Genomic DNA, 24,201 nt, shown 5'->3' on the forward strand with positions numbered 1-24,201 from the left:
CGACGTGAAAGGCGCTCAATAAATGGAATCTTGTTGTTGTTGTTGTACATGAGAACCAGCAACGAAACATTACACCTCAGCCTTATCCACTCCGCCACAGCCGACCTCATTGGCAGTGGCCGAGGGGCTCGGCCTTGGCCTCGAGGAGAGGCGTTAAATCTTCCCTGTCTGTGCCTGTTCAGGTGGATGTCCGGCTCCTTGGGACGTCCTCAAATGTATTGCACTATATACATGCAATTTTTTGTTGTATAAAAATAAACATTTTAATTACAATTTGTTGTTTAAAAAAATATCAAAAAAAATGCAATTTGTTCCATGGCTTGGGGGACTCCAGAGTGCGCATTGACAGAACTGGTGGAATCTAATCAGCTAAAACTACATAGCTTACCATTGATATCACTGTCTGGCAAGCTTTCCCACTACTTGTCCAGTTAGGACCACCCTACCTATTAGGGCTTTCATTTGCAGGGTTATTAGGAGCTGAGTGGGAGGATTCCCTGCCTCCAGTGATTGGTCGGCCCTTCCAAGTCCTATCGATGAGCCAGGCTGTGCTGTCATCATTCCCTGGTACTGATACCTGCGGACCCGCCTGGGTCAGGAACCAGACTGGAGACAATCACAGAGTGCTGGCCGATTCCATCACCAGTTCAGCTCCAAGGAGACCCTGCTTACCTCCACTCTGGGCGGATGGTCACTAGTTGGTTGGTTGACATCCACAAGCGCAGGTTTGAGCCCTCATTATGTAATGCTCAGTAAACCAAGAAATCCATATAAGTGTCCTGGTGGGCAACACAGCTCAGCATGGAATGTGTGAGAGCATTGCCAACATTTCCATGTCCATAGCTCGGGCACACGTTCCTTCTCATTGAGCGCTGATTCCACCATTTGAAGGTGTGGAGTTTAGGCAGCAGCTGCTTACCTCTCTGCCAGTCAGGGGGAGGAGCCGGAGTGTCAGGGGGGAGGAGCCGGGGTGTCAGGGGGAGGAGCCGGAGTGTCGGGGGAGGAGCCAGAGTGTCAGGGGGAGGAGCCAGAGTGTCAGGGGGAGGAGCCAGAGTGTCAGGGGGGGAGCCGGAGTGTCGGGGAGGAGGGGCCGGAGTGTCGGGGGCGAGGAGCCAGAGTGTCGGGGGTGCGAGGAGCCGAGTGTGGGGGGGGGCCGGAGTGTCGGGGGAGGAGCCGGAGTGTCGGGGGGAGGAGCCGGAGGTGTGGGGTGCGGGAGCCGGAGTGTCGGGGGAGGAGCCGGAGTGTCGGGGGGGAGCCGGAGTGTAGGGAGAGGTCGGGGCCGGAGTGTCGGGGGGGAGGAGCCGGAGTGTCGGAGGCGAGGAGCCGGAGTGTCGGGGGGGGAGCCGGAGTGTCGGGGGGGAGCCGGAGTGTCGGGCGAGGAGCCGGAGTGTCAGGGGAGGAGCCGGAGTGTCGGTGGGAGGAGCCGGAGTGTCGGGGGGAGGAGCCGGAGTGTCGGGGGCGGGGCCGGAGGTGTGGGGGCGGGGCCGGAGTGTCGGGGCGGAGCCGGAGTGTCGGGGGCGGGCCGGAGTGTGAGGGGCGGGGCCGGAGTGTGGGGGCGGGGTGGGGGCGGGGCCGGAGTGTCGGGGGCGGGGCCGGAGTGTCGGGGCGGGGCCGGAGTGTCGGAGGCGGGGCCGGAGTGTCGGGGGGGCGGGGTGTGGGGGGGCGGGGTGTCGGGGCGGGGCCGGAGTGTCGGGGCGGGGCCGGAGTGTCGGGGGCGGGGCCGGAGTGTCGGGGGCGGGGTCTGGCCGCCCGGTGTATATAAGGCTCCGCCGCCCCACACGGCCCCACAGACCTTCACTATGAGCTTCAGCGGTTCCTATCGGAGGGTTTATGGCGGTGACTCGCGCCCGAGCGGCGGGTACCGGTCACACTCGGCCTCGCGGCTCCCATCGTACCGGAGCCGGGGCGCGGGGCCGGGCCCGGAGACCCCGCTCCTGACCAGCGCCGCCGCCGTGGATCAGCTCCGCCTGAGCCGCACGAGCGAGAAGGAGCAGCTCCAGGGCCTGAACGACCGCTTCGCCGGTTACATCGAGACGGTTCACAGCCTCGAGCAGCGGAACCGGCGCCTGGAGGCCGAGCTGCTGCTGCTCCGGCAGCGCCAGGCGGAGCCGCGGGGCCGGGCCGCGCTGTATCAGGCCGAGCTGCGGGAGCTGCGGGGTCGGCTGGCGGCGCTGGGCCACGAGCGCTCGCAGGCGCTGCTGGAGCGGGACGGGCTGGAGGAGGAGCTGCAGGTCCTGCAGGGGCGGCTGGAGCTGGAGCTGCGGCGCCGGGAGGAGGCCGAGGCCGCGCTGCGGGGCTGCAGGAAGGAGCTGGAGGCGGCCACGTTAGCGCGGCTGGAGCTGGAGCGCAAGGCCGAGGCTGTGCTGGAGGAGCTGGGCCTGGTGGAGCGGCTGCACCGGGAGGAGGTGCGGGAGCTGGAGGCGGCGGCGCAGGCGGCGGCCGGGGCGGTGGAGGCGGACGCGGCCGCCGCGGCTAAACCGGACCTGACGGCCGCGCTCCGGGACATCCGCACCGAGTACGAGAGTCTCGCCGCCCGCAACGCCCAGGCCGCCGACGACTGGTATCGCGACAAGTTCTCCGACATGAGCGCGGCGGCCGCCAGACACTGCGAGGCTCTGAGAGCCAACCGGGAGGAGCTGAGCGAGTACCGGCGGCAGCTCCAGGCGCGCAGCATCGAGGTGGAGTCGGTGCGCGGCGCCGGTCTGTCCCTGGAGCGGCAGCTCGAGGACATGGAGGAGAGGCACAGCGCCGAGAGAGGCGCCTATCAGGTACATCACCGCGGACTGACCGCTTACACACAGCAGCTCAGCTCAGCTCAGCGCCCTCTACACCGGTCAGGGTTACAGACACTAACACAGTCACTACACCCCCAGCTCAGGGCTGGAGACGCAGTGACACACAGTCACTACACCCCCAGCCCTCGCTGCCCGGTCCAGGCCGAGTCTGGCCATGTGCTGTGTCGCTGTCCAGTGCTGAATTGTGAGCGCCATTTCCAGAGTTCCTGTCACTCACCGCTGGTTTCTGGTCACTTGGAGGGAGTGAAGCTTTTGAAACCTAATCTGACAAACTTTGTCTCTATTTCCTTGCAGTTGGAAGGTGATCACTGGAGGTGTTTACAATAATAAAGGGATTCGGTCGGGTTTTGCTACAGATAAATTATTTCCTTTGGTGGGGGATCCAGAATAAGGGGACATCATCTTAAAATTACAGCTGAGCCATTTCGGAGTGAAATCAGGAGGCAGTTTTTCCATCCAAAGGGTAGTGGGAATCTGGAACTCTCTTCCCCTGATACTGGATCCATTCACATTGTCCAGAGTGAGGTGGATAGATGTTTGTTAGGTCAGAGGATCAAGAGATATGGGGCAACGGCAGGTAATTGGAGTTGAGGCACAGATCAGATGGAATGTGACAGTTGTCCTGGATGGCTAAAACGCCCCGTGGGGAGGAGTGCAGTAAACATGCTGGACTTCCACCTGATACAGTGTGTGGCTTTCGTGCTCCACGGATGGCTTTACTGAGAGGAAGGATGTGGCTGATGTTTCTGGTACAGACTCTCTCTGGTTTGGAATATTCCTTCAGGACAACATTGCGGAGCTGGAGGCTGAGCTGAGGACCACCAAGACTGAGATGGCTAGACACCTGCGCGAGTACCAGGACTTGCTCAATGTGAAGATGGCTTTAGACATCGAGATTGCTGCTTACAGGTGAGTGTAGCCAATCCGCGTGCGTGTCCTGCCCCCGGCCTGTGACCACATCAATGCTCTCTTTTCAGGAAGCTGCTGGAAGGAGAGGAGACGAGGTTCAACACTGGCCCCAGCCTCCCGCTGGTCAACTCGCTTCCTCCCGACCTCCACTCGCTGCCCCAGACACTCCCCAACACCAGCCCCCCCTCGTCCCACAGCTTAGCCGGCAAGGAGAAGGATTTGCCGCCTAAACCAGCGCCTAAACCGGCCAAACCCAGAGGCGAGGCCTACGAGGAGATCATAGAGGAAACCATCATCTCCACAAAGAAGGTGGAGAAAGCAGAGCCGAACAACACTCTCAGAGCAGAAAAAAGCAATGCCACCAAATAGGTCTCAGTACTTCCCTTCTCCCCACATGTAGTGAACAAACCTGGCCGCCATGGGACAGCCTCCCATCATGGTGCTAAATAGGTGCAATGTGTTGTTGTTGTTGTTGTTGTTCCTGGGCCAAGTGCAGAGTATCAGTGCTGGCAGCGGCACTGAGGAGATTGGTGTCTCTCCCTCCCGGAGGGGCTGACTTCCAGCCGCCAACACACCGACACCAAGTGGGTCCCCAAAGATCAGTGTTGTTCTGGCTCCCCTCCACCGCCCACTGAGGGCTTAACTCTGAGGCCCTGCGAGAGATGATGATGTTGTGTAGATGTGTAACCAGGATTTACTGATGCCTGGATTCCCACTGCTAATAATTTATTATTACTATTAATAAATAGTTCTCTAGCATTGTGTTTAGTGTTACATAAAATGCTGTAAACTGAACCTCCCACCAGCTGTGAATCTCTTACCCTCTGAACCACACCAGCATCAGAGAATAACTGGGTAACATGCACTCTCCTCGTCTGTCTGCCTGTTCAGGTGGATGTTAAAGAGCAGGAGTCACTATTGGCAAAGAGAAGGGAGTTTCTCCTCATGTCCTGGCCAACAAGCCTACATAAGCTGGTCCTTCATTTCCTGCTGTGTGAAAACAAATAACCAACTAAATAACAATTCACTCACTTTATGCTCTTATCACTGACCCAGGGACCCCATCACACTAATTCTATCTACCCAGAGAAGCACGCGCACATACACTAAATTCCAGCTGTTTCCATGCGCGGAGGAAATTACTCTCCCCCACCCATGGGCTTCACCAATTGCTCCAAGCACATGTAGTCTGCTCTCATGAGGCTAGTGTTTGACAGCAGCTCTCAGAGGTCGGACAGGTTTGGCATTTGAATTTTACCCCATTTCTCAAGTGAACGTTCCTGGTCATACAAAGTAGAGACATATTTCTGGCAGAATTACTATTGACCGAGTGTGTATAACAGTGTTAGGCACAGACTCGCTGTGAGAGCAGCTCACACAGCATGTGGAGCTCCACAGCCCATGTTCTCAATCTGCCAAAACACCACATATACAGCACTGACAACAATTACACAGCAGAGAAAGCAGAACCGTGGACTCTAAGCGGTGTAAACTGTCAGTGAAGCAGACATGTCCTGGAAGAGCAGGAAGACTGGTCACATTACAGTGGAGTCTTGTAGCTCAGTGGTTAGAGCACTCGCCTCGCAAGCGAGTGGACCTGGCTTTGACTCCCGGGCAGGGTGAAATTTTGGGCATGTTTCCTTAATCCAGGCGCCTCTGTTCACCTAGCAGAAAGTAGGAACCTGGTTAGTTGATTGGTGGAAGGCTTTTCAAAAAGAATTTTAAATAATAATTTGGTCACACAATCCACTTTTGTGGGATGTTGCTGTGCACAATTGGCTGCTGCGTTTCGCCTGCAAAATATACAGTGTATTCTCTGAAGCACTCTGAGACGACTCTAAGACATGATAAGGTGCTGTGTCAAATGCAAGGATTATTATTATCACTGCTCACAGCAGCACCACCCTGCACAGCACCAAGCGGCCCTCAGAGAAACAAGCAACTGCAACAAAAGATTCAGTAGATTGACACCAATACAAAAGCAAACAGCTTTTCCTTCAAAATAAAACTTTACTTTCATATTTTGTACAGTTAACAAAACAATGGCTTTTTTAGTTAATCAAAGAATTTTACAAACTTGTGAAAAATTATGTTTTATAAAGTCTCCCGAACAGTGTAGAAAACTAGCAAAGGCAATAGGTCTGAGCATTAGCTCCGTCAGGCACTGGCGGAGCTGATCAGTGACAGGAAGTGGTATCACAGCCGGTTAGTGACAATGTGATCAGTGACTCCAGGATGGTTCTCCAGGTCCAGAAGAGGTTACAGCTCATAGTGTTTAGTACACAAATAGTTTGCATTACCTACAGTACAATTGAAGGTCAGCAGGACTCACTGTCAGCCGCTTAACAATGTACAGGACAGGAAGAGAGCATGGAGTGGGGCAGAGAATACACTTAATCCATGTACCTGAAGTGTTACAATGCCACACACACAAGTGCAAAATGGCTGAGCACAAGCGATATTCAGCCTCCCATGTGCAGAGCTCAGGCTAAAGCAGTGTGCAGTTACCTCAGAGAACGAGCTCCAGCTCGGAGAGGAGAACGCCAGCAACAAGGTGTCCCACTCCGTGCAGTTAGCTGCAGGACAGGCCCAATGCTCTCCATTCTATCTCCTGGTGAGCGGTCACTTGTGGGCTCGCACCAGTCCATAATGCAGGATAAGCAAACCATCCTGCAACCAAAACAACAATCTGTACTCTACACAACATGTAGTTTGTGTGTGTGCACTGTGAATGTGCTATGTGTTGTGTGCGTGCGCGCTCTGCGATGTGTGAGTGCGCTCTGTGTTGTGTGAGTGCACTGTGTGCGTGCGCTGTGTTGTGTGCGCGCTGTGTGTTGTGTGCGCGCTGTGTGTTGTTCCCATGTGCTGAGTGTGCTGTTGCTCAGTGACAGTGCAGTACATTTCCTCATGTTTTTTCAGAGCCCTGCCTGCCCGAAGGTCCCTGAGGGCCATTCAGCAAGTCAAAGCCTCCAGTAAACTCATACAAATAGAATTGGATTCACTAATGACGGAAAATCAATTGCAGCCTAAAGAACCAGGCATGTGTGCGCACGGAGAGAGAGGCAGATTGGAGAGAGGAGGGGGAGAGGTGCCAGAGAGTGGAGAGAGACAGAGAGAAACTGAGCAGAGAGGGAGAGTGGAGAAGGAGAGAGAGAGCCGGGGGATGGGGAAGCACCGGCACAGAAACAATAGGTCAATTTGCCTCTTTCTTTATGACCTCTCCCCCTCTCTCAACTCTTTCAAAGTCCATGCCAACACCTTCCTCTGTCACCTTCCCCCTTCTATTGCACCTCCCCTTGACCCCTATCCATCCCGAATATAACCCCCAACCCCATGTTACTGCTTCCCTTACACCACAGCCCCATGTTACGGCTCCCATGCACTGCTGTAAAGTGATGGAGATACTCACCCTAATGCTGCTGTGGGCCACGTTGCTCCTGATGTGCCTCAATGTCTCGTGTTGCTCCAGGATTTTGTTCCCACAGATGATGTCCACCTGTCAATCAAAGGGAATAGGTTACAACTGTTTCAGATGATTTGGTTGTGCAGCCATCAGCTCCTACTGACACAACAACATATACACAGTGCCTCTCACTCGAGGTAGCACCTTAGAGCACTTGACAGTGGTGGAGAACGACGTTGAGCCAGAGGAAGCACGATCTGACAATGGGGGAACGGGCCAAATCGGAAGGATTGGGAGATTTGGGGCGTATGTGGAGGACCAGCCTGTGACACAAACAAACACACACACACAGAGTTCAGATGAAACCCTCACGGTTTGTTTTATCCTCAGTATAAACCACGTTCCCGTTAAACGTTGTGTCAGTGTCACTCGGTGTGAAGGTTGTGCTGGCAGCTTGGTGCTGTTTAGTGCTCCAAGCACAGCGCTCAGTCCTTCTCGGTCACTGTGGATAATTTTAATCTTCACTTTGAATAACTTCAGACACAATGAGCATTATTAACTGGTCTGGAGCCTCAGGGAACCATGGAGTGGATCTCGGCCTGACAGTTATCTACGCTCGGTTATCGGGAGACATGTAGACTTGCGGTGACTCGCATTTCCTCAGCATGTCACCGGGTGTTTGATTAGCTTTGCCGACCATTCGCTGACTGAACTTAGTCCATGAGGCATCAGTCAGTGTAGCGGGTTGTTTACCATGTAAGTGCCAGGGAGCAGGTGGAAAGGCAATTACTAAGTGTTGCTGTCCCACAGGAAACAGCAGAGGGAGGCAGGAAGCCCATCCCAATTATAAACAGCACGACTGTGAACACAGAGCAGATCCTAGGGCTCCAGCCATCAATGCATCCACAACCTCACCTAACAATTAAAATCCTCCCCACTGCTCCTCTCTCTTCCTGTTTGTAAATGCACCACATTTTGGGTGTGGTGAGCGGGGTGGGGGGGGGGGGGCGCGTCGGCACATGGTTTTGCTGACGCTCAGCTCCTGGTTTCATATTTAATTAAGATGACAGTTACAGTAACCCAGAACCTGCTCCTCAATACTGATGCTGTGACACTGACATCCACTCCTTCATGCACCTCCCTCCCTCACTCCCAACAGCACAGCACAGGCCGAGGCCATTCCTGAGGCCAGCCTATCAGATTGTTTCTGGTCTTGTTGCTTCAACTGCTACACTAGATAGACTCTCACAGGGAGGGGGCAGTGACAGTCACAGGGGTTGGAGTGAAACACGTCACTAAGGGTGCGATATAAATGCAAGTTGTTGTTGTTTCCTCTGAGCAATCACTACCGCTGCTGATTGAACACCTTCCCAGACCCCCAATGTATATAGGCTCTAGTTTTTTTTAAATCAACCAAAATGTGAAAACCCATCACCATGGTTAAGAATATCCAAACCAGACTGACTGTTCCACATACTGTATGTACATCACCTACACTTATATTTTTTGGAAGCACTTGTGCTGAAGCCTCTCAGCTAAGTGATCTCCTCACTGTTCCTGTGAAGACTCTTCCCCACCTGACAGACTGGCTCCAATTCCAGCTTCTTCCGGATGAACTTCTCCACGTGTCGCACCGTGGCCTCTCCAGACACTCGCACAAACTTCTTCTGCAGCGGCTGCAAAACGAACAAACAATGATCAGCCATGGCTGTGAAAGAGGCAACACAATGTCCCTACCTTAATGCTTGTTGTGACGGGCAGCGTCCTGAACTCTGGCCTTCACTGTAATTTATTACCGCAGGGGATTAAACGGTGTGACCAACTGTCCTGCAAACATCCTCGTACCATGTTCATGGCGGATGTCATTGAGGAATCTCTAGGAGTCTCGGGCGACAGCTGCTGGAAGGCACGATGTGACACACATACACATGTACGTCCAGCGCCTGGAATCCACCTGGATTGGCGATCAGAGAGGTGAGCAGCTGCTACTCAAGCTCCACACCTCCTACTGCTTGAACCATCGCTCAGTGGGAAGGGACGTGTGCCCAAGCTGTGGACAAGAAGATGGTGGCAATGGTCTCATGCATTTATGCTGAGCTGTGTTGCCTACCAGGAAGCTCACAAGGAGTTCCTGGTACCTACCATCCACCTAGTGAGGACTCAAACCCGAGCTTGTCAGGTGTCAAATGAACAACTAGTGACTATCTTCTGAGGCGGGGGAGGGAAGCGGGGGTTGTGTATGGAACTGAACTCAGTCCACGTGACACAGTCACTATAGCCAATGGTGACACAGTCACTGTAGCCAATAGTGACAGTCACTGTAGCCAATAGTGACACAGTCACTGTAGCCAATGGTGACACGGTCACTGTAGCCAATGGTGACACAGTCACTACAGCCAATGGTGACACAGTCACTACAGCCAATGGTGACACGGTCACTGTAGCCAATGGTGACACGGTCACTGTAGCCAATAGTGACACGGTCACTGTAGCCAATGGTGACACAGTCACTACAGCCAATGGTGACACAGTCACTACAGCAAAGGTGACACAGTCACTGTAGCCAATGGTGACACAGTCACTACAGCCAATGGTGACACAGTCACTACAGCCAATGGTGACACGGTCACTGTAGCCAATGGTGACACAGTCACTACAGCCAATGGTGACACAGTCACTGTAGCCAATGGTGACACAGTCACTACAGCCAATGGTGACACGGTCACTGTAGCCAATGCACTTTTATTTTCATTGTAAACACACCAACCTTGTAATTTCCAACTCCCAGGTCAGCTCTGCAAAGAGAACAATCAACGATTACACTGCAATCATTAAACACGTTACCCTGTGACCCCACCCCCTCCCTGACCCAGATCCTCACTTGTATCTCCGGACACTTGTGACTTTCACCGAGAGAACTCAGAAAGTGGCTTATGGTTAGAGGGTACAACCCCAGGCAGCCCTGACCACATCATTGTGTGGGACTGAGTGGCTTTAATCCCAAACTATCTCTGGACACTCCACCTCAAGCAGTCCCTCAGAGACTCACGGCTTCTGACAAATAATTTTCAAGCAAAGATGCCTTTCAGAACTAATCAAATCGAGTCTGTTCCTATCGCCGCTGATTTAAACACATACTCAAACAGCCAATCATGTGGCCTGGCTCTATCCCTTCCTTTCCTCACAGCAACGTGTGAGCAGATGACAATAACAAGGGGCTAAGCTCCTCACTCAGCGTTCCGTCACCCCCACAGAAAACAGGCTATTCTTGGCTCTGGCTTTTGATGCCCCACTCAGCAATGCCCGGGGTGGGGTGGGGTGTAAGTGTGCACTCTCTGTCTGCTAAACAGGTGTGTGCATGATAGGCACTGCAGCCAGCACGCTTCAGAGGGAGGACATTGCCGCAAGTGGGTTGGTGACATTCAGAAGCAATAGGATTACATTTGCCAGTCTTTGTGATGTTAATCACGTTTCCCCTCCCTCTCCCACCCCCCAGATCGTTCTCCATGTTGAAGTCAATGATGTTAATACAGCAATGTGAGATCTCCACCCGTTCCCACTTGTCACCCACCGCCAGGCCACACGCCGCACTGGTAACCTGCTAACCAGAGGCTAAGATCAACGAGTCACTATTGATGTTCGAGGAAACAGAAGGGGCAGGAAACTGACCCATTTCACGAATAACATGGAAGACAGGTTTGACCCTAGTAAGGAAATTCTTACAAGTAAATGATGGACCTTATAGAAACAAGAAGCCATTTGCTCACCCAGCCTCAACTAATGCTAGTTCCTCCCAAATCCCTGCTCTTTCCCTCTAACCTTTTCAGTTCTTCCTCTCCAGCTCTGACACAGTGTGTCTCAATTCTGCCATTTGTTCTTTAATCTGTCACATACGTCTTTGTGGCACAGCCTTCCCCAGATACAGACATTATAGCAAAACAACCACAACTTGTATTGATATCTTCACACAGGACAATGTCTTGCGGCCCTGCATAGTGGCAGGGTTGAACACGGGAGAAGGGGGTGAGGGGGGTGACCATAGGAGCGAGTGGAGGGGGGTAGTCAAGAGATTATGGTATCCAGCCTGCCCTGCCCGACGTGAAAGGCACTCATCAATGTAATTTTGTTGTTGCTGTTGTTGTTGATCCCAACCTGCCACAAGCCAGGCTCACTGAGGGAGATCCACATAATAATAATCGTGGCATTTGATATAGCACCTTATCTCCCCATTGAGACGCCTCAAAGAGCTTCACAGGATATATTGTAAAGTGAATTGACTGTATATTTTGTGGGCGAAACATGACAGAGTACCTTCTTCAACAAAGGGCAGGACAACAAGCCAGACTGATTTAAACTCAGATTTCCTAGGGGAGCAGTCAGTCTCTGCAGTGTGATTACCCACCAGCTCCTGCTAAGAGGTGAGCAGGTGGTGGCTCTACTCCTTAAAGACTTAGTAACACAGATCCCAGCCACGAACAGCTGTCACCCCAGCAAACACATAATCTATAATCCCTTCATTTAATATAATGCTTAGAATTGGAGGAGTCCTGTAGCTCAGTGGTTAGAGCACTCGCTTTGCAAGCGAGACACCTGGGTTCAACTCCAGACAGAGGGCGAAACCTCGGGCAAGTTTCCTTACTCCACACAGAGCCTAATAATAATCCCTCCAAAACCAAAAACAATAATAAATTGGTCATTTTCAATCTACGACTGTTTGTGGGACATTGCTGTGCGCAATTGGCTGCCGCGTTCGCGCACAAATACACAGTCAATTCACTTTACAGTGTTCTGTGAAGCGCTTTGGGACGTCCTCCCGACGTGAAAAGCGCTATATCAAATGCCAGGATTATTATTATTATTATTATTGTTCTGTGAAGCGCTTTGAGACTTCGAGAAGACGTGGAAAGCGCTATGTCAAATGCAAGGATTATTATTATTTTATAATTCTCAAACGTCTTAGCGCTTCACAGCTAATTGTTGTCAACAGTGCTAACAGTATGAAATGTGGAGTCCTGTAGCTTAGTAGTTGAAGCATTCGCCTCACAAGCAAGAGGATCTGGGATTGATTCCCAGACAGGGCGAAACGTTGGGCAAGTTTCCTTACTCTACGTGCCTCTGTTTATCTGGCAGGAAGTAGGAACCAGGTTGTTAGTTGATTGGTGGATCACTTTTCCGGGGATAATAATTCCTTCAAAATAAATAATAATTCGTTCACTCAATCCACGACTGTTTGTTGGACGCTGCTGTGCGCAATTGGCTGCCATGCTTTGCCCACAAATATACAGTCAATTCACTCTGTATACTCTGTGAAGCACTTTGAGATGTTTTGAAGACGTGATAAGACGCTATATCAAATGTAATGAAATATCCCTCACACAGCCATGGGGTGAATGACCAAGTCACCTGGATTGTTGGCCAAAATAATAATAACAGTAATCCTCGCATTTGATACTAAGCCTTATCATGTTTTCGAGACATCAACTAACAACTAGATTCCTACTTACTGCTAGGTAAACAGAAGCATGTGGAGTAAGGAAACTTGTCCAACATTTCGCCCTCTCACTTGCGAGGTGAGTGCTTTAACCACTAAGATACAGGACTCCATGATTAACATCTTTTCCTCTGAGAATGCAGCACACCCTCAGTACTACGCTGGGGTCTCAGCTCAAACCCAGATATGGGACTTGAACCCACAATCGTTTGACCCAGAAAGAAGAGTGTGACCAACTGAGCCAGTCTGACAACCTCATTTACTCTTTACTTAAATATACGTTGTAATCCACTCTGGCCCAGGACAGGGCTCCGGGTTGCTACCCTTGTGTGAAAGGCGCTATATAAAGGCAAGTTGTTGTTGTCTCCACAGTGCCCACAGAGTCAACCGCTAAACACATACAGGCCACATGCTATCAGCCCCGCGGCTGCCCTCTCATCACTGTGCCGGACGCAGTGTGGAGCTCGTGGCTCTGCTGCCATCTGGTGAAGGTGTAAAGTCAGGACAAGTGGGGATTTTTGATCAGGAATCGCAGCTCCTGAGCTGTGCACACACTCACCCGATGAACTCCAGCACCAGGCAGATGTCCAAGTCAGACGCCACGTCCTCCAGCGGCAGCACCGGCACCAGCTTCTTACTGAGCGACTGAGACTGAGCCCTCCTCATCTTCCCCTTGTCAGGCAGCACCAGCACTGTAACGCACAGCACCAACACAGTAACACAAGGCAACACGACTGTAACACACAGCACCAAAACACACAGCACCAACACTGCCACACACGCACTAACACTGAGATGCACATCAGTGTTAAACAATCTCACTGATACTTTACAACAACAACAAAATTACATGTGTAAAGCCCCTTTCACGTCGGGAGGACGTCCCAAGGCGCTGAACATACAAGGTTATGGACCAGAGCTGGGGGTAAGAGAGGGTGGAGGGTAGGGGGAAAGCAGGGAGATCGAAAGCAAATGTGGCAGCCAATTTCACACAGCAATATCTCATAAACCGTCAGGAAGTGAATTACACTTTTTTTATTTGGAGGATTGTTGGACAGGACACTGGGAAAAACTCCCTTCTTTGCATTTTGCACTTAGGCAAAGGTAACAACAACAATAAAATGACATGTGCAAAGTGCCTTTCACATCAGAAGGAGTTTAGGAGGTCAGAGAGGTAGGGGGGAGCAAGACCATGGAGGGCTTTGAAGGTGAGAACCAAGATCTTGAACTGTATCCTCCGTATGATGGGAAGCCGGTGGAGTTGGGCAAGGATGGGGGTGATAGGGTCACGGAGCCCAGTGCAGGAGAGGACATGGGCTGCAGAGTTCTGGATGATCTGCAAGGGAGAAGTTGGGAAGGCCGACAAGCAGTGAGTGCGAGGTCGAGCCTCGTTGTAATGAAGACGTGTGTGAGACAGTGTCGGAGCCGGGCAACATTTCGGAGGTGGGGGAAGGTAGAGCGGGTCATGGCGCAGATGTGGGGTAGAAAGGATAGTTGAGGGTCAAACAAGACGCCAAGATTCTGGACTGGCTTAGCAAGGTAGAGTGTGTAACCATGGATGGTGGTGGTGTCAGCGCCTGAGATGAGGAGGCACGGACGGGAGCCAATCAGGAGCCTCGGTCTTGTTGACGTTCAACTGAAGAAAGTTAGCTCTCATCCAGGACTTGATGTTTGACAGACATTGTGTCAGGACAGCAGTGGTCTTGGAGTCAAGGGTGGAGGCAGAGGTACAGGTGGGTGCCATCTGCATACATGTGGAAGTTGACACCATGTCTGCAGATGATGTCACCGAGACGGAGCATATAGGTGTTGAAGAGGGGGGGACCAAGGACAGAGCCCTGAGGAATGCCGCACAAGAAGGTACGGGGGCTGGAGGAGAAACCGTGTGAGGAGATGAAGTGCAGGCGATGTGAGAGGTACGAATGAAGGACAGCGCCGTGGAGATTGAGGTGAGAGGAGAGGCGGTGAGTGAGGATAGAGTGGTCGACGGTTTCGAAAGCAGCAGAGAGGTCAAGGAGGACGAGGAGGCAGAGGGAGCCCTGGTCGCAGATGGACAGAATATCATTTGTCACTTTGACCAGTTTCTGTGCTGTGGGCGGCACGGAAACCCGATTGGAGGAGTTCGAGAGGGGAGAGGCGGGAGTGGAAGGAGCGAAGCTGAGAAGCAAAAACTTGTTCCAGGACCTTGGAGAGGAAGTGGAGGTTGGAGATGGGGCGGTACTTAGGGAGTAGAGATGGGTCCAGGGAGAGTTTTCTAAGGATAGGAGTGATAATGGCAGTTTTTAATGGGGTGGGAACAGTACCAGAGGACAGCGAGAGGTTAATGATGTCAGTGAGTAGAGGGACAAGGAGCTGGAGCTGGGAGGTAAGGAGGGGGTGAGGGATGGGGTCGAGGGAGCAGGTGATGGGTTTCATACGGGTTATGGTGGTGATGAGAGAGGAGGGGGAGACAGGTTCAAAGGTGTGGAAGGAGGGGTGGGTAGGGGGTGGGGTGGGAGGAGGAGATGGGGAGGAGGTAGCAGTTGCAGTGGCAGAGGCAGCTGAGCGGATTCCCTCGACTTTGGATTTGAGTAAGTCCAGCATCACCTCGCAGTTGGCATTTGAGGTGAGGATGGGCGAGGCATGAGAGGGTGGGCGGAGGAGCCAGTTGGTGATGAGAAGAGGAGCCTGGTGTTGTCCTTAGCCTCCAAGATTGTCTTGGAGTAGAACGACGATTTAGCGGAGGCGAGGGTGGAGTGGTAGGATTTGACATGGTCCAGCCAGATCTGCCGATGGACAGTTAGGTTTGATTTAAGCCAGGTGAGCTCAGCGGAGCATGCCTGGGCTTTCAGGGAGCGGAGGTGGCTGGTCTACCAAGGTGATTTGCGTGAGTAGGAGACGATTCAGGAAGAGAGGGAATCTGGAGTGGAGGAGAAGGAGCTGTGGAGAAGGGTGACCGAGGAGGATAGATCACTGCGGGAGGACGCCCAGACGGGAAGGGGTTCAGATGACTCCAGGGTAGCCGAGAGGGAGGTGGGGGGAGGGTTTTTTTTTTTTTCCAGGGGTGGTATGAGATAGAGCTGGGTTGGGTGGCGGTGGGGAGAGGGATTGAGGAGGTAAGGGAGATAAAGTGATGGTCTGAGATGATGGTGAGGTCCGAGACGGTGAGGCCCCAAGTGATCACCAGGTCGAGGGGGTGACGCGGGTGTGGATGGTGGAGTGGATGTGGAGGGAGAGATTGAGGGAGGAGATAGGGAGGAAAAGTATTCAGAGGTAGACGCAGGAGGGGGTGAAGTGAAGGTTGAAACCGCCGAGGATGTGGAGGTGTTCAGAGCAAAGGGTGAGGGAAGACAGGAGGGTGGAGATGTTGGGGATGAAGGTGGGGTGGCGGGGGGGGCGGTAGATGAGGAGAATTTTGAGGGAAAGTTTGGAGGGTATAAAGGGTAAGGTGCTCAAAGGAGGGGAAAGTTCCAGAGGAGTCAGGGGATAGGCCGAGCAGGGACCGGGAGATGAGAGCCACCACGGCGGTTAGGCCGAGGGGTGTGATGGAAGGTTTGGCGGGTGGTGTGGCCTCAGTCAGGGGGAAGGTGTCGCCTGGAGTGATCCAGGTTTCAGTGAGGATTTTTACAGAGGATGTGTGGTCATTCTGTGATTTTTGTATTTTTCAGATTGGACAGAAAATGACAAGCTGGTGCCCAACCTGGAGAGCAGCAAAGTACCTCTCATTGCCTCCTTTGGTCACATGGAATCTGCCTCCCCTGCCCCCACTGCAAGTCACATGGTGTCTCCCCCTCCCACTGACAGTCCCACATGGCATCTCCCCCATCCGCCCACTGCCAGTCACAATGTGCCTCCTTCTCCCACTGCCAGTTACATGTCCCCCTCCCACATAGTTCAACCCAGTAACTTGCCAGCCCAACCACTAGTTCCCATTCCTGTGTGTGAGGGTGCGTGTGTGAGATTGAGGGTCTGTTTGAGAGTGTGTGCATGGGTGGGTTTGAGAGTGTGTGTGAGGGATTGTGTGTGAGGGCATGTGTGTGAGGGTGTGTTTAAACCCTGTAAACTCACCAGGTCTAGGCACCTCCAGTCCCCTTTCTCGGTAGAAATCCAGCAGCCGTTTCTTCTCACCTGAGCAGCAGCAGCAGCAACAACAAATTGCATTTAATTATCACTTTCCCATTGGGAGAAGAGAGCATGCAATCAGGTCGCTCACACACTCCGGAATAATGGACATCCCACAGCGCTGAACTATTCTTCCTACACCTCAACCCTCTGGCCAGTCGGGGGCACGGAGGGTTACACTGAGAGATTATGATGGGTACTCGAAAGGTGCAGGATATCCTCAGGGCTGCACACTCGACGCCCCCCCGACCCCAGTTCACACTCATGCACCCCCCCAGTGCACACTCATGCACTCCCCCTAGTGCACACCCATTCCCCCCCGTGCACACTCATGCACCCCCCAGCGCACACTCATGCACCCCCCAGCGCACACTCATGCACCCCCCAGTGCACTCTCATGCACCCCCCCAGTGCACACTCGTGCACCCCACCCAGTGCACACTCATGCGCCCCCCCCAGTGCACACTCCCCCCATCCCCCTGGTGCATACTCACTCCCCTAGTACACACCCTTCCCCTGCAGTGCACCCTTGTCTCCTCAGTGCACACTCACTCCCTCCCCCTGGGACACACTCACTGAGACTGGATGAACTGATTTCACAGTTACCCCAATGAGCTAAGAGGTACTCACTGCTCTCCAGGTTGGGTACCAGCTTGTAAACTATATCCTGTAATTTTCTGTCTAACCTGAAAACCACAATAATCACAGCGTTATATATATTTTATATATTATTATTATATATTATAATGACTAGAATACCTCTGTAAAGTATCAGTAAGATTGTTTAACACTGATCGCAGGTCGTGCTCACTCATAACTGAGCTCCCAACTCAGCCCCTCACACACCTCAACATCAGCCCCTGCCGGCCCACCAGGCCCCGCCCCACCCCGAACAATGCTGGATATGTGGTAAAAGAGTGAATTCCTGGACACTTTCTCAGGTTACACTTAATCAGCCGTTGCTGAGCCCGAATGGTTACGGTGTCACTTACCTGATGTTATAGAGCGGCCATGTCTGGTGCACAGTTAGGTTGCACTTCGGGCACCGATTGCTGTAGTCAAAGTGTTTCACAATGCAGCTCTTACAGACTGAGGGAGGCAACAAGAAAGTCCTCCGTGAACAGAGCTCAGTATTGAACAGGCAAGAACAAATAACAGCTAAAGGAATATCCTGTCAGTCTCAGCTGTGGCATACACTCTAGAGGCTCAGGGTTGGCCTGACATAGGTGAGCAATGTTCTAACAGGTTACAATCAGGATCATCATAATAAAGTATTCATTCCTCTAGCCAGAGCGCACGCACGATCATCACAGGATAATCACAAACACAATTAAAGACAAAGGTTAAACAAAAGTCTTTGAACTCAGTGTGGTGGGAATGTGGAGCATCTCAAACCGTAGTACTGGCAGAGTCCATCAAAATGAAGAGTTTGGGGAGCGAACAGGAGAGTAGGATTGACTGGGTGACTCAGGTGGAGAGGATGGGCAAATGCCTATTTCTGTGTAACATTGTGTGAGCAGCAGACAGCAGCCTTTCGGTTGGAAGGGAGCGAGGGAAACCCCAGCGGATGCCTTTATGTGGCAGTGTGTTCTACAGTAACAGTACTCACATGTGTGTAAGCATTCCGTGATGGTAGTTGCATCAATGAAGTAACCTCCACAGATTGGACAGAGGATGTATGGGTTCACGTCAGCCAGACACACACTCTGCTGAAAATACAACTCTCTCAATCAGCAGCTCAGAGTAGACATCTCACACAGCAGCAGCTCCATCTTACAACTCAGAATCCTAGTGAAGGAGGCAGGAAATTCCTGCCGTTCCCACAGGAACAAAGAAAACAAGGGGAAATGCAGGTAATCCTTCACTTGACAATAATTACCATCTTGCTTCATCTCTGGAAAGTTCCTACCAGATTCAGCTTGTCTCAGTTGCTCACTCTCTCATCACTGGGCCAGAGTTGGAGGACTTTGAGCCCACAGTCAATTATTGTCAAGCAAAGTAACTGCATCTCAAAGCAAAAATCAGCAGCCACTGTACCCACATACAACAGTGAGGTGGATGACCAATTCATTTGGAGAATTCTGCTCTTTTTGATTCACGACTTGGGATCTTCAATGTGCACCTGAACAGGCGAATGGGACCTAGGTTTAATAGACGGCATCTCCGACAAGCACTCCCCCAGCATATACTGGACTGTGAGCTCAAAGTCCCATCATGGGACTTGAACACCCAACTCTCTGGCCCAGTGATGAGAGAGCGAGCAACTGAGCCAAGCTGAATCTGGTAGGAACTTTCGAGAGATTAAGCAAAAGGTGGGAATGAAGAAAGTGAAAGCAAGCAGGCAAAACAAGATGGCCACCTACACCCTTCCCCTATCTCGCACCAATTGCCGCTGAAATCCTCATTCCCACTTTCGTTACCTCCTGTCCCAACAGTCTCCCAGTTGCACATCTATACGTTCTGTTATCTAAAACTTCTGTCACCTGAATCCGCACACAAACTCCATGCCCATCACCTCAGTCTGCATCAGGCTTCACCGTCTCCCAATGGATCAACTTCAAAGACCTCACCATCACATATAAACCACTTCAAGCCCTAGCACCTCCCTATTGTGATGATCTTGTCCAGCCCTAATCCTCTGCTCACCCTCTTCGCTAGGCTAATGCAGGTTTGCTCCCCATCCCTCACCCCCTCCGCGTCACCATTGGTAGCTGAGTCTTCAGTTACTAAACTCTAAAACTGCCTCCCTCAATCCCTCCATCTTGCCCCCTGTCAATCTGGCTTTAACTCTAACCTTAAACCTATCTCTTTGATCATTACACTATGGCTTCCTCCACTTTCTCAATGACTGACCGTATCAATGTGAAATGCTCTGAGACATCACCCAAAGTGAAGGACACAATATAAATGCAATTTGTTGTTGTTATACCAACTTCTGGAGAAGTCTCACTCGCAAGTATCGGATACTTTATTGGAATCTCTCCTAATCTCCGCTCTTGTCTCCCCGTACTCCTCTATCCCCTTCTCCTTCATGTGATCAGCTGGTGGAATCACGCTGGACAGAACTTCAGGGGAGGGAAGAAAGGAAAACACTGGAGTTTTTTATAGACATTCTAACATGTCAATCTGATAGAAGATGTGCAGTACATGATGTTCAGGCCACAACTGACTTAGGTATGAGTAATAAGCCAGAAATAGTTAGCAATCTGGTGTAGGGGAAAGTAACCATAACGAGATTAAACAACTCGCCCCAATACAGCCCCCTTCATGTAGGATACCATATTGGAGCGTTTCATAAAGACTGGGTCCAATGCAGAGCAAGGAAGCGGTCACCGTAAGGGTGGTCAAAGAGGTAGATTTTAGATTTAAACAACAACAACTTGCACTTACATAGCGCCTTCCACGCAGGGTAGTATCAAAGAGTGCTTAACAGTGGCGGCCTGACTCTGAGCCAGGGTTGGGGGATGGGGGGAGGGGGCCGCAAGCACGGTCGAAAAGAAAGGTTTTCAGGCGGAACTTGAAAAAGGGGAGAGAGGGACAAGGAGGAGGAATTGAGTGAGAGTGGTTCCGGAGCTTCGGGGAGAGAGCTTAAAGATGGAGAGAGAGAGAGAGAGAGAGAAATACAGAGGGGGAAGCGAGACGGAGGAGTAGAGCGAGTTCCAGAGACTGGGTGTAGTACCTGAAAGATCAGCCACTTGTGGTGGTGAAGTGAGGACACAGACCGAGTTAGTCGAAGGAAGGGGCAAGCAAGGAGTGGTGGAGAAGATCACAGAGATAGTTGGGGCAAAAAAGCATTTATAGGTGTGTGTGGACCTTGAAGCAACCTCTGGAATGCTGGGCACGCAGTTTGTGCGAATGAGGATATAGGCGGTGCAATCTCAGTTCAGCTGCAGCTCGTGGATAGAGCCCAGCAAGGAATCCATCAGGAAAGTCTCGTCAGGAGGTAACAAAGCCGCAAATGAGGGTTTCAGCAGCGTTCAGTGTGAAATGAGGCGCAAGTGGGCAATGTGCAATCTTTGCCAGTGCCGGACTATGAGGAGCAGTTGAGAATCAAACGCTGGTTTGGGAATGAGAGGCCAGTTTCTGGGTACATCAGACACTGAAATCTGTATGTAACAGGAAAGGGACGATGGCGAGACTCGGAAGAATAGAGAATCAATAAAAGGAAACCAATAAAACAACAAGAAGCCGTGTGGTACAGCGCCGTTCACACTGCGGAGGTTAGGGTTTGGGTGGACAGTCAGAGATTAGCAGCAGAGCTGAGTGGGAAGAAGGTGCGACCTGTGTGGGGGAGGAACTGAGGTGAAGGGGAGCTGAAAGGGTGGGGGGCGCTGGGTGGGGGCTGTGTGTGTGGGGGGGCTGTGGGGGCTGTGTGTGGGGGGGCTGTGTGTGTGTGGGGGGGGGCTGTGTGTGTGTGGGGGGGGCTGTGTGTGGGGGGGGCTGTGTGTGGGGGGGGCTGTGTGTGGGGGGGTGTGGGGGGGCTGTGTGGGGGGGGGCTGTGTGGGGGGGGGCTGTGTGGGGGGGGGGCTGTGTGTGGGGGGTGTGTGGGGGGGGCTGTGTGTGGGGGGGCTGTGTGTGTGTGGGGGGGGCTGTGTGTGTGGGGGGGGCTGTGTGGGGGGGGCTGTGTGTGGGGGGGGCTGTGTGTGGGGGGGGGCTGTGTGGGGGGGGGCTGTGTGGGGGGGCTGTGTGGGGGGGGGCTGTGTGGGGGGGGGCTGTGTGTGGGGGGGGCTGTGTGTGGGGGGGCTGTGTGGGGGGGGGGCTGTGTGGGGGGGCTGTGTGGGGGGGGGGCTGTGTGGGGGGGGCTGTGTGTGGGGGGGCTGTGTGGGGGGGGCTGTGTGTGTGTGGGGGGGCTGTGTGTGTGGGGGGTTGTGTGTGGGGGGGGCTGTGTGGGGGGGGCTGTGTGTGTGGGGGGGGCTGTGGGGGCTGTGTGTGTGGGGGGGCTGTGTGGGGGGGGGGCTGTGTGTGGGGGGGGCTGTGTGTGGGGGGGGTGTGTGGGGGGGGCTGTGGGGTGTGTGTGGGGGGGGGCTGTGTGTGGGGGGCTGTGTGTGGGGGGGGCTGTGTGTGGGGGGGCTGTGTGTGGGGGGGCTGTGTGTGGGGGGGCTGTGTGTGGGGGGGCTGTGTGGGGGGGGGGCTGTGTGGGGGGGGCTGTGTGTGGGGGGCTGTGGGGGCTGTGGGGGGGGTGTGTGTGGGGGGGGGCTGTGGGGGCTGTGTGTGGGGGGGGCTGTGTGTGGGGGGCTGTGTGTGGGGGGGCTGTGTGTGGGGGGGGCTGTGTGTGGGGGGGGCTGTGTGTGGGGGGGGCTGTGTGTGGGGGGGGCTGTGTGTGGGGGGGGCTGTGTGGGGGGGGGCTGTGTGGGGGGGGCTGTGTGTGGGGGGGCTGTGTGTGGGGGGCTGTGTGTGGGGGGGCTGTGTGGGGGGGCTGTGGGGGGGGGGCTGTGTGTGGGCTGTGTGTGTGGGGGGGCTGGTTGTGGGGGCTGTGTGGGGGGGCTGTGTGGGGGGGCTGTGTGGGGGGGCTGTGTGTGGGGGGGGCTGTGTGTGTGGGGGGCTGTGTGTGTGTGGGGGGGGCTGTGTGTGGGGGGGGGGCTGTGGGGGCTGTGTGGGGGGGCTGTGTGTGTGTGGGGGGGCTGTGTGTGTGTGGGGGGGGGGCTGTGGGGGCTGTGTGGGGGGGGGCTGTGTGTGGGGGGGGCTGTGTGTGGGGGGGCTGTGTGGGGGGGGCTGTGTGTGGGGGGGGCTGTGTGTGGGGGGGGGGCTGTGGGGGCTGTGTGGGGGGGGCTGTGTGTGGGGGGGGCTGTGTGTGGGGGGGGCTGTGTGTGGGGGGGGGCTGTGTGTGGGGGGGGGCTGTGTGTGGGGGGGGCTGTGTGGGGGGGGTGTGTGGGGGGGGCTGTGTGTGTGGGGGGGGCTGTGTGTGGGGGGGGGCTGTGTGGGGGGGGGCTGTGTGTGGGGGGGGGGCTGTGTGTGTGTGGGGGGGGCTGTGTGTGGGGGGGGGCTGTGTGTGGGGGCTGTGTGGGGGGGGGCTGTGTGTGTGGGGGGGGCTGTGTGTGGGGGGGGGGCTGTGTGTGTGGGGGGGGGCTGTGTGGGGGGGGGCTGTGTGGGGGGGGGGGCTGTGTGGGGGGGGCTGTGTGTGGGGGGGGGGGGCTGTGTGTGGGGGGGCTGTGTGTGGGGGGGTGTGTGTGGGGGGGCTGTGTGGTGTGGGGGGGGCTGTGTGTGTGGGGGGGGCTGTGTGTGGGGGGGGCTGTGTGTGGGGGGGGGCTGTGTGGGGGGGGGGGCTGTGTGTGTGGGGGGGGGCTGTGTGTGTGGGGGGGGGGGGCTGTGTGTGGGGGGGGGCTGTGTGTGGGGGGGGGGCTGTGTGTGTGGGGGGGCTGTGTGTGTGGGGGGGGGCTGTGTGTGTGGGGGGGGGGGCTGTGTGTGGGGGGGCTGTGTGTGTGGGGGGGGGCTGTGTGTGGGGGGGGGGCTGTGTGGGGGCTGTGAGGAGCCCTCACCTCTCGCTGACGATCACAGTCGCCTTCCCGCCAGGTCTCGGGGTCGCTGTTGCTGGTGTAGCTGCCGGGAGTGAGGACGCCGGTGGCCGGGGGGGCCCTGGGCCTGGTGCCGCTCCCGGTGCCGCTCCCGGTCCGGGTCGCCCTCGCGCCGCCGCCGCTCTCCTCCTCCTCGGATCGCGACATCGCTCCGCGCGCTCCTCCCGCACAGCGTCGCCCTCCCGCGGCCTCGCAGCCGCGCCGCCCGCTGGGACATGTAGTCGTCTATGTGTGTATAGCACTACAACTCCCAGCAGCCCCCACGGTACGCCTGCGCAGAGCGGGGACACGCAGCCTTCGGTCTCAGAACTGGCTGATGGTGTAGCCACCGCGCATGCGCGTTCCCAACGCTCGCTGGGCCTCGGCCGCTGTTCTGCACTTCCATTCCCAGAGCCCTTCGCTCCACAAACAGCCTCGGAGACATTCCCCATCAATCCCAATCCCAATCCGTCCCGCGGGCCGGACACGGCTCTGAGCCATTGGCTGCCGCGTTTTGCCCACAAAATACACAGTCAGTCTCTGTGACGGCTCCGGGACGGGGATCAGTCACTGGTCCCATTCGGCATTCCGAGATGCTTCCCTGGAAGGGCCTTTATAAATACCATTTACATCGCACCTTTCATGTCAGGACATCTCAAAGCACATCAGGGCAAGTTGTTGTAAACTCACACAAACACGAAAGCGGCTTCACTTTGCCCAGAAATAATAATAATAATAATAATCCTTGCATTTGATATAGTGCTTTTCACGTCGGAGGACGTCCCAAAGTGCTTCACAGAACACACTGTAAAGTGAATTGACTGTATATTTGTGGGCGAACGCGGCAGCCAATTGCGCACAGCAATGTCCCACAAACAGTCGTAGATTGAAAATGACCAATTTATTATTGTTTTTTTTTGGAGGATTATATTTAGGTATAGATAAACATTAAAGGATGACCACCAAATGCTCCAGTGGGCAGGAGTACTACTAAACACAGTGGCCTTTCCA

At 54.2% G+C, this 24,201-nt stretch overlaps 2 protein-coding genes across 3 annotated transcripts; one reads left to right on the top strand and one right to left on the bottom strand.

The window, feature by feature from the left end:
- Positions 1 to 1,799: 1,799 nt before the first annotated feature.
- Positions 1,800 to 4,466, top strand: LOC103171713 (alpha-internexin). The gene is made up of 3 exons (XM_007884502.1): positions 1,800 to 2,768; positions 3,580 to 3,704; positions 3,773 to 4,466. Exons 1-3 carry the CDS (start codon positions 1,800 to 1,802, stop codon positions 4,071 to 4,073), a joined length of 1,395 nt encoding a protein of 464 aa, XP_007882693.1. The 3' UTR covers positions 4,074 to 4,466.
- A 1,228-nt stretch (positions 4,467 to 5,694) lies between these two features.
- On the bottom strand, positions 5,695 to 23,397 carry pcgf6 (polycomb group ring finger 6). 2 transcript variants are annotated; one of them, XM_042337040.1, is made up of 10 exons: positions 23,176 to 23,397; positions 18,309 to 18,405; positions 17,692 to 17,788; positions 17,330 to 17,385; positions 16,646 to 16,705; positions 13,158 to 13,290; positions 9,875 to 9,902; positions 8,685 to 8,783; positions 7,114 to 7,200; positions 5,695 to 6,374 (listed from the first exon to the last, which is right to left on the bottom strand). In XM_042337040.1, the coding sequence occupies exons 1-10, from the start codon at positions 23,356 to 23,358 to the stop codon at positions 6,327 to 6,329; spliced, it is 888 nt and encodes a 295-aa protein (XP_042192974.1). In that variant the 5' UTR covers positions 23,359 to 23,397; the 3' UTR covers positions 5,695 to 6,326. The 2 variants fall into 2 exon arrangements, with proteins under 2 accessions (XP_042192974.1, XP_042192973.1); XM_042337039.1 differs by having other exon boundaries at positions 18,309 to 18,408.
- Positions 23,398 to 24,201: the final 804 nt, after the last annotated feature.

This window comes from Callorhinchus milii, unplaced genomic scaffold, assembly GCF_018977255.1.
Source record: "Callorhinchus milii isolate IMCB2004 unplaced genomic scaffold, IMCB_Cmil_1.0 Scaffold7, whole genome shotgun sequence".
Classification (NCBI taxonomy): Eukaryota; Metazoa; Chordata; class Chondrichthyes; order Chimaeriformes; family Callorhinchidae; genus Callorhinchus; species Callorhinchus milii.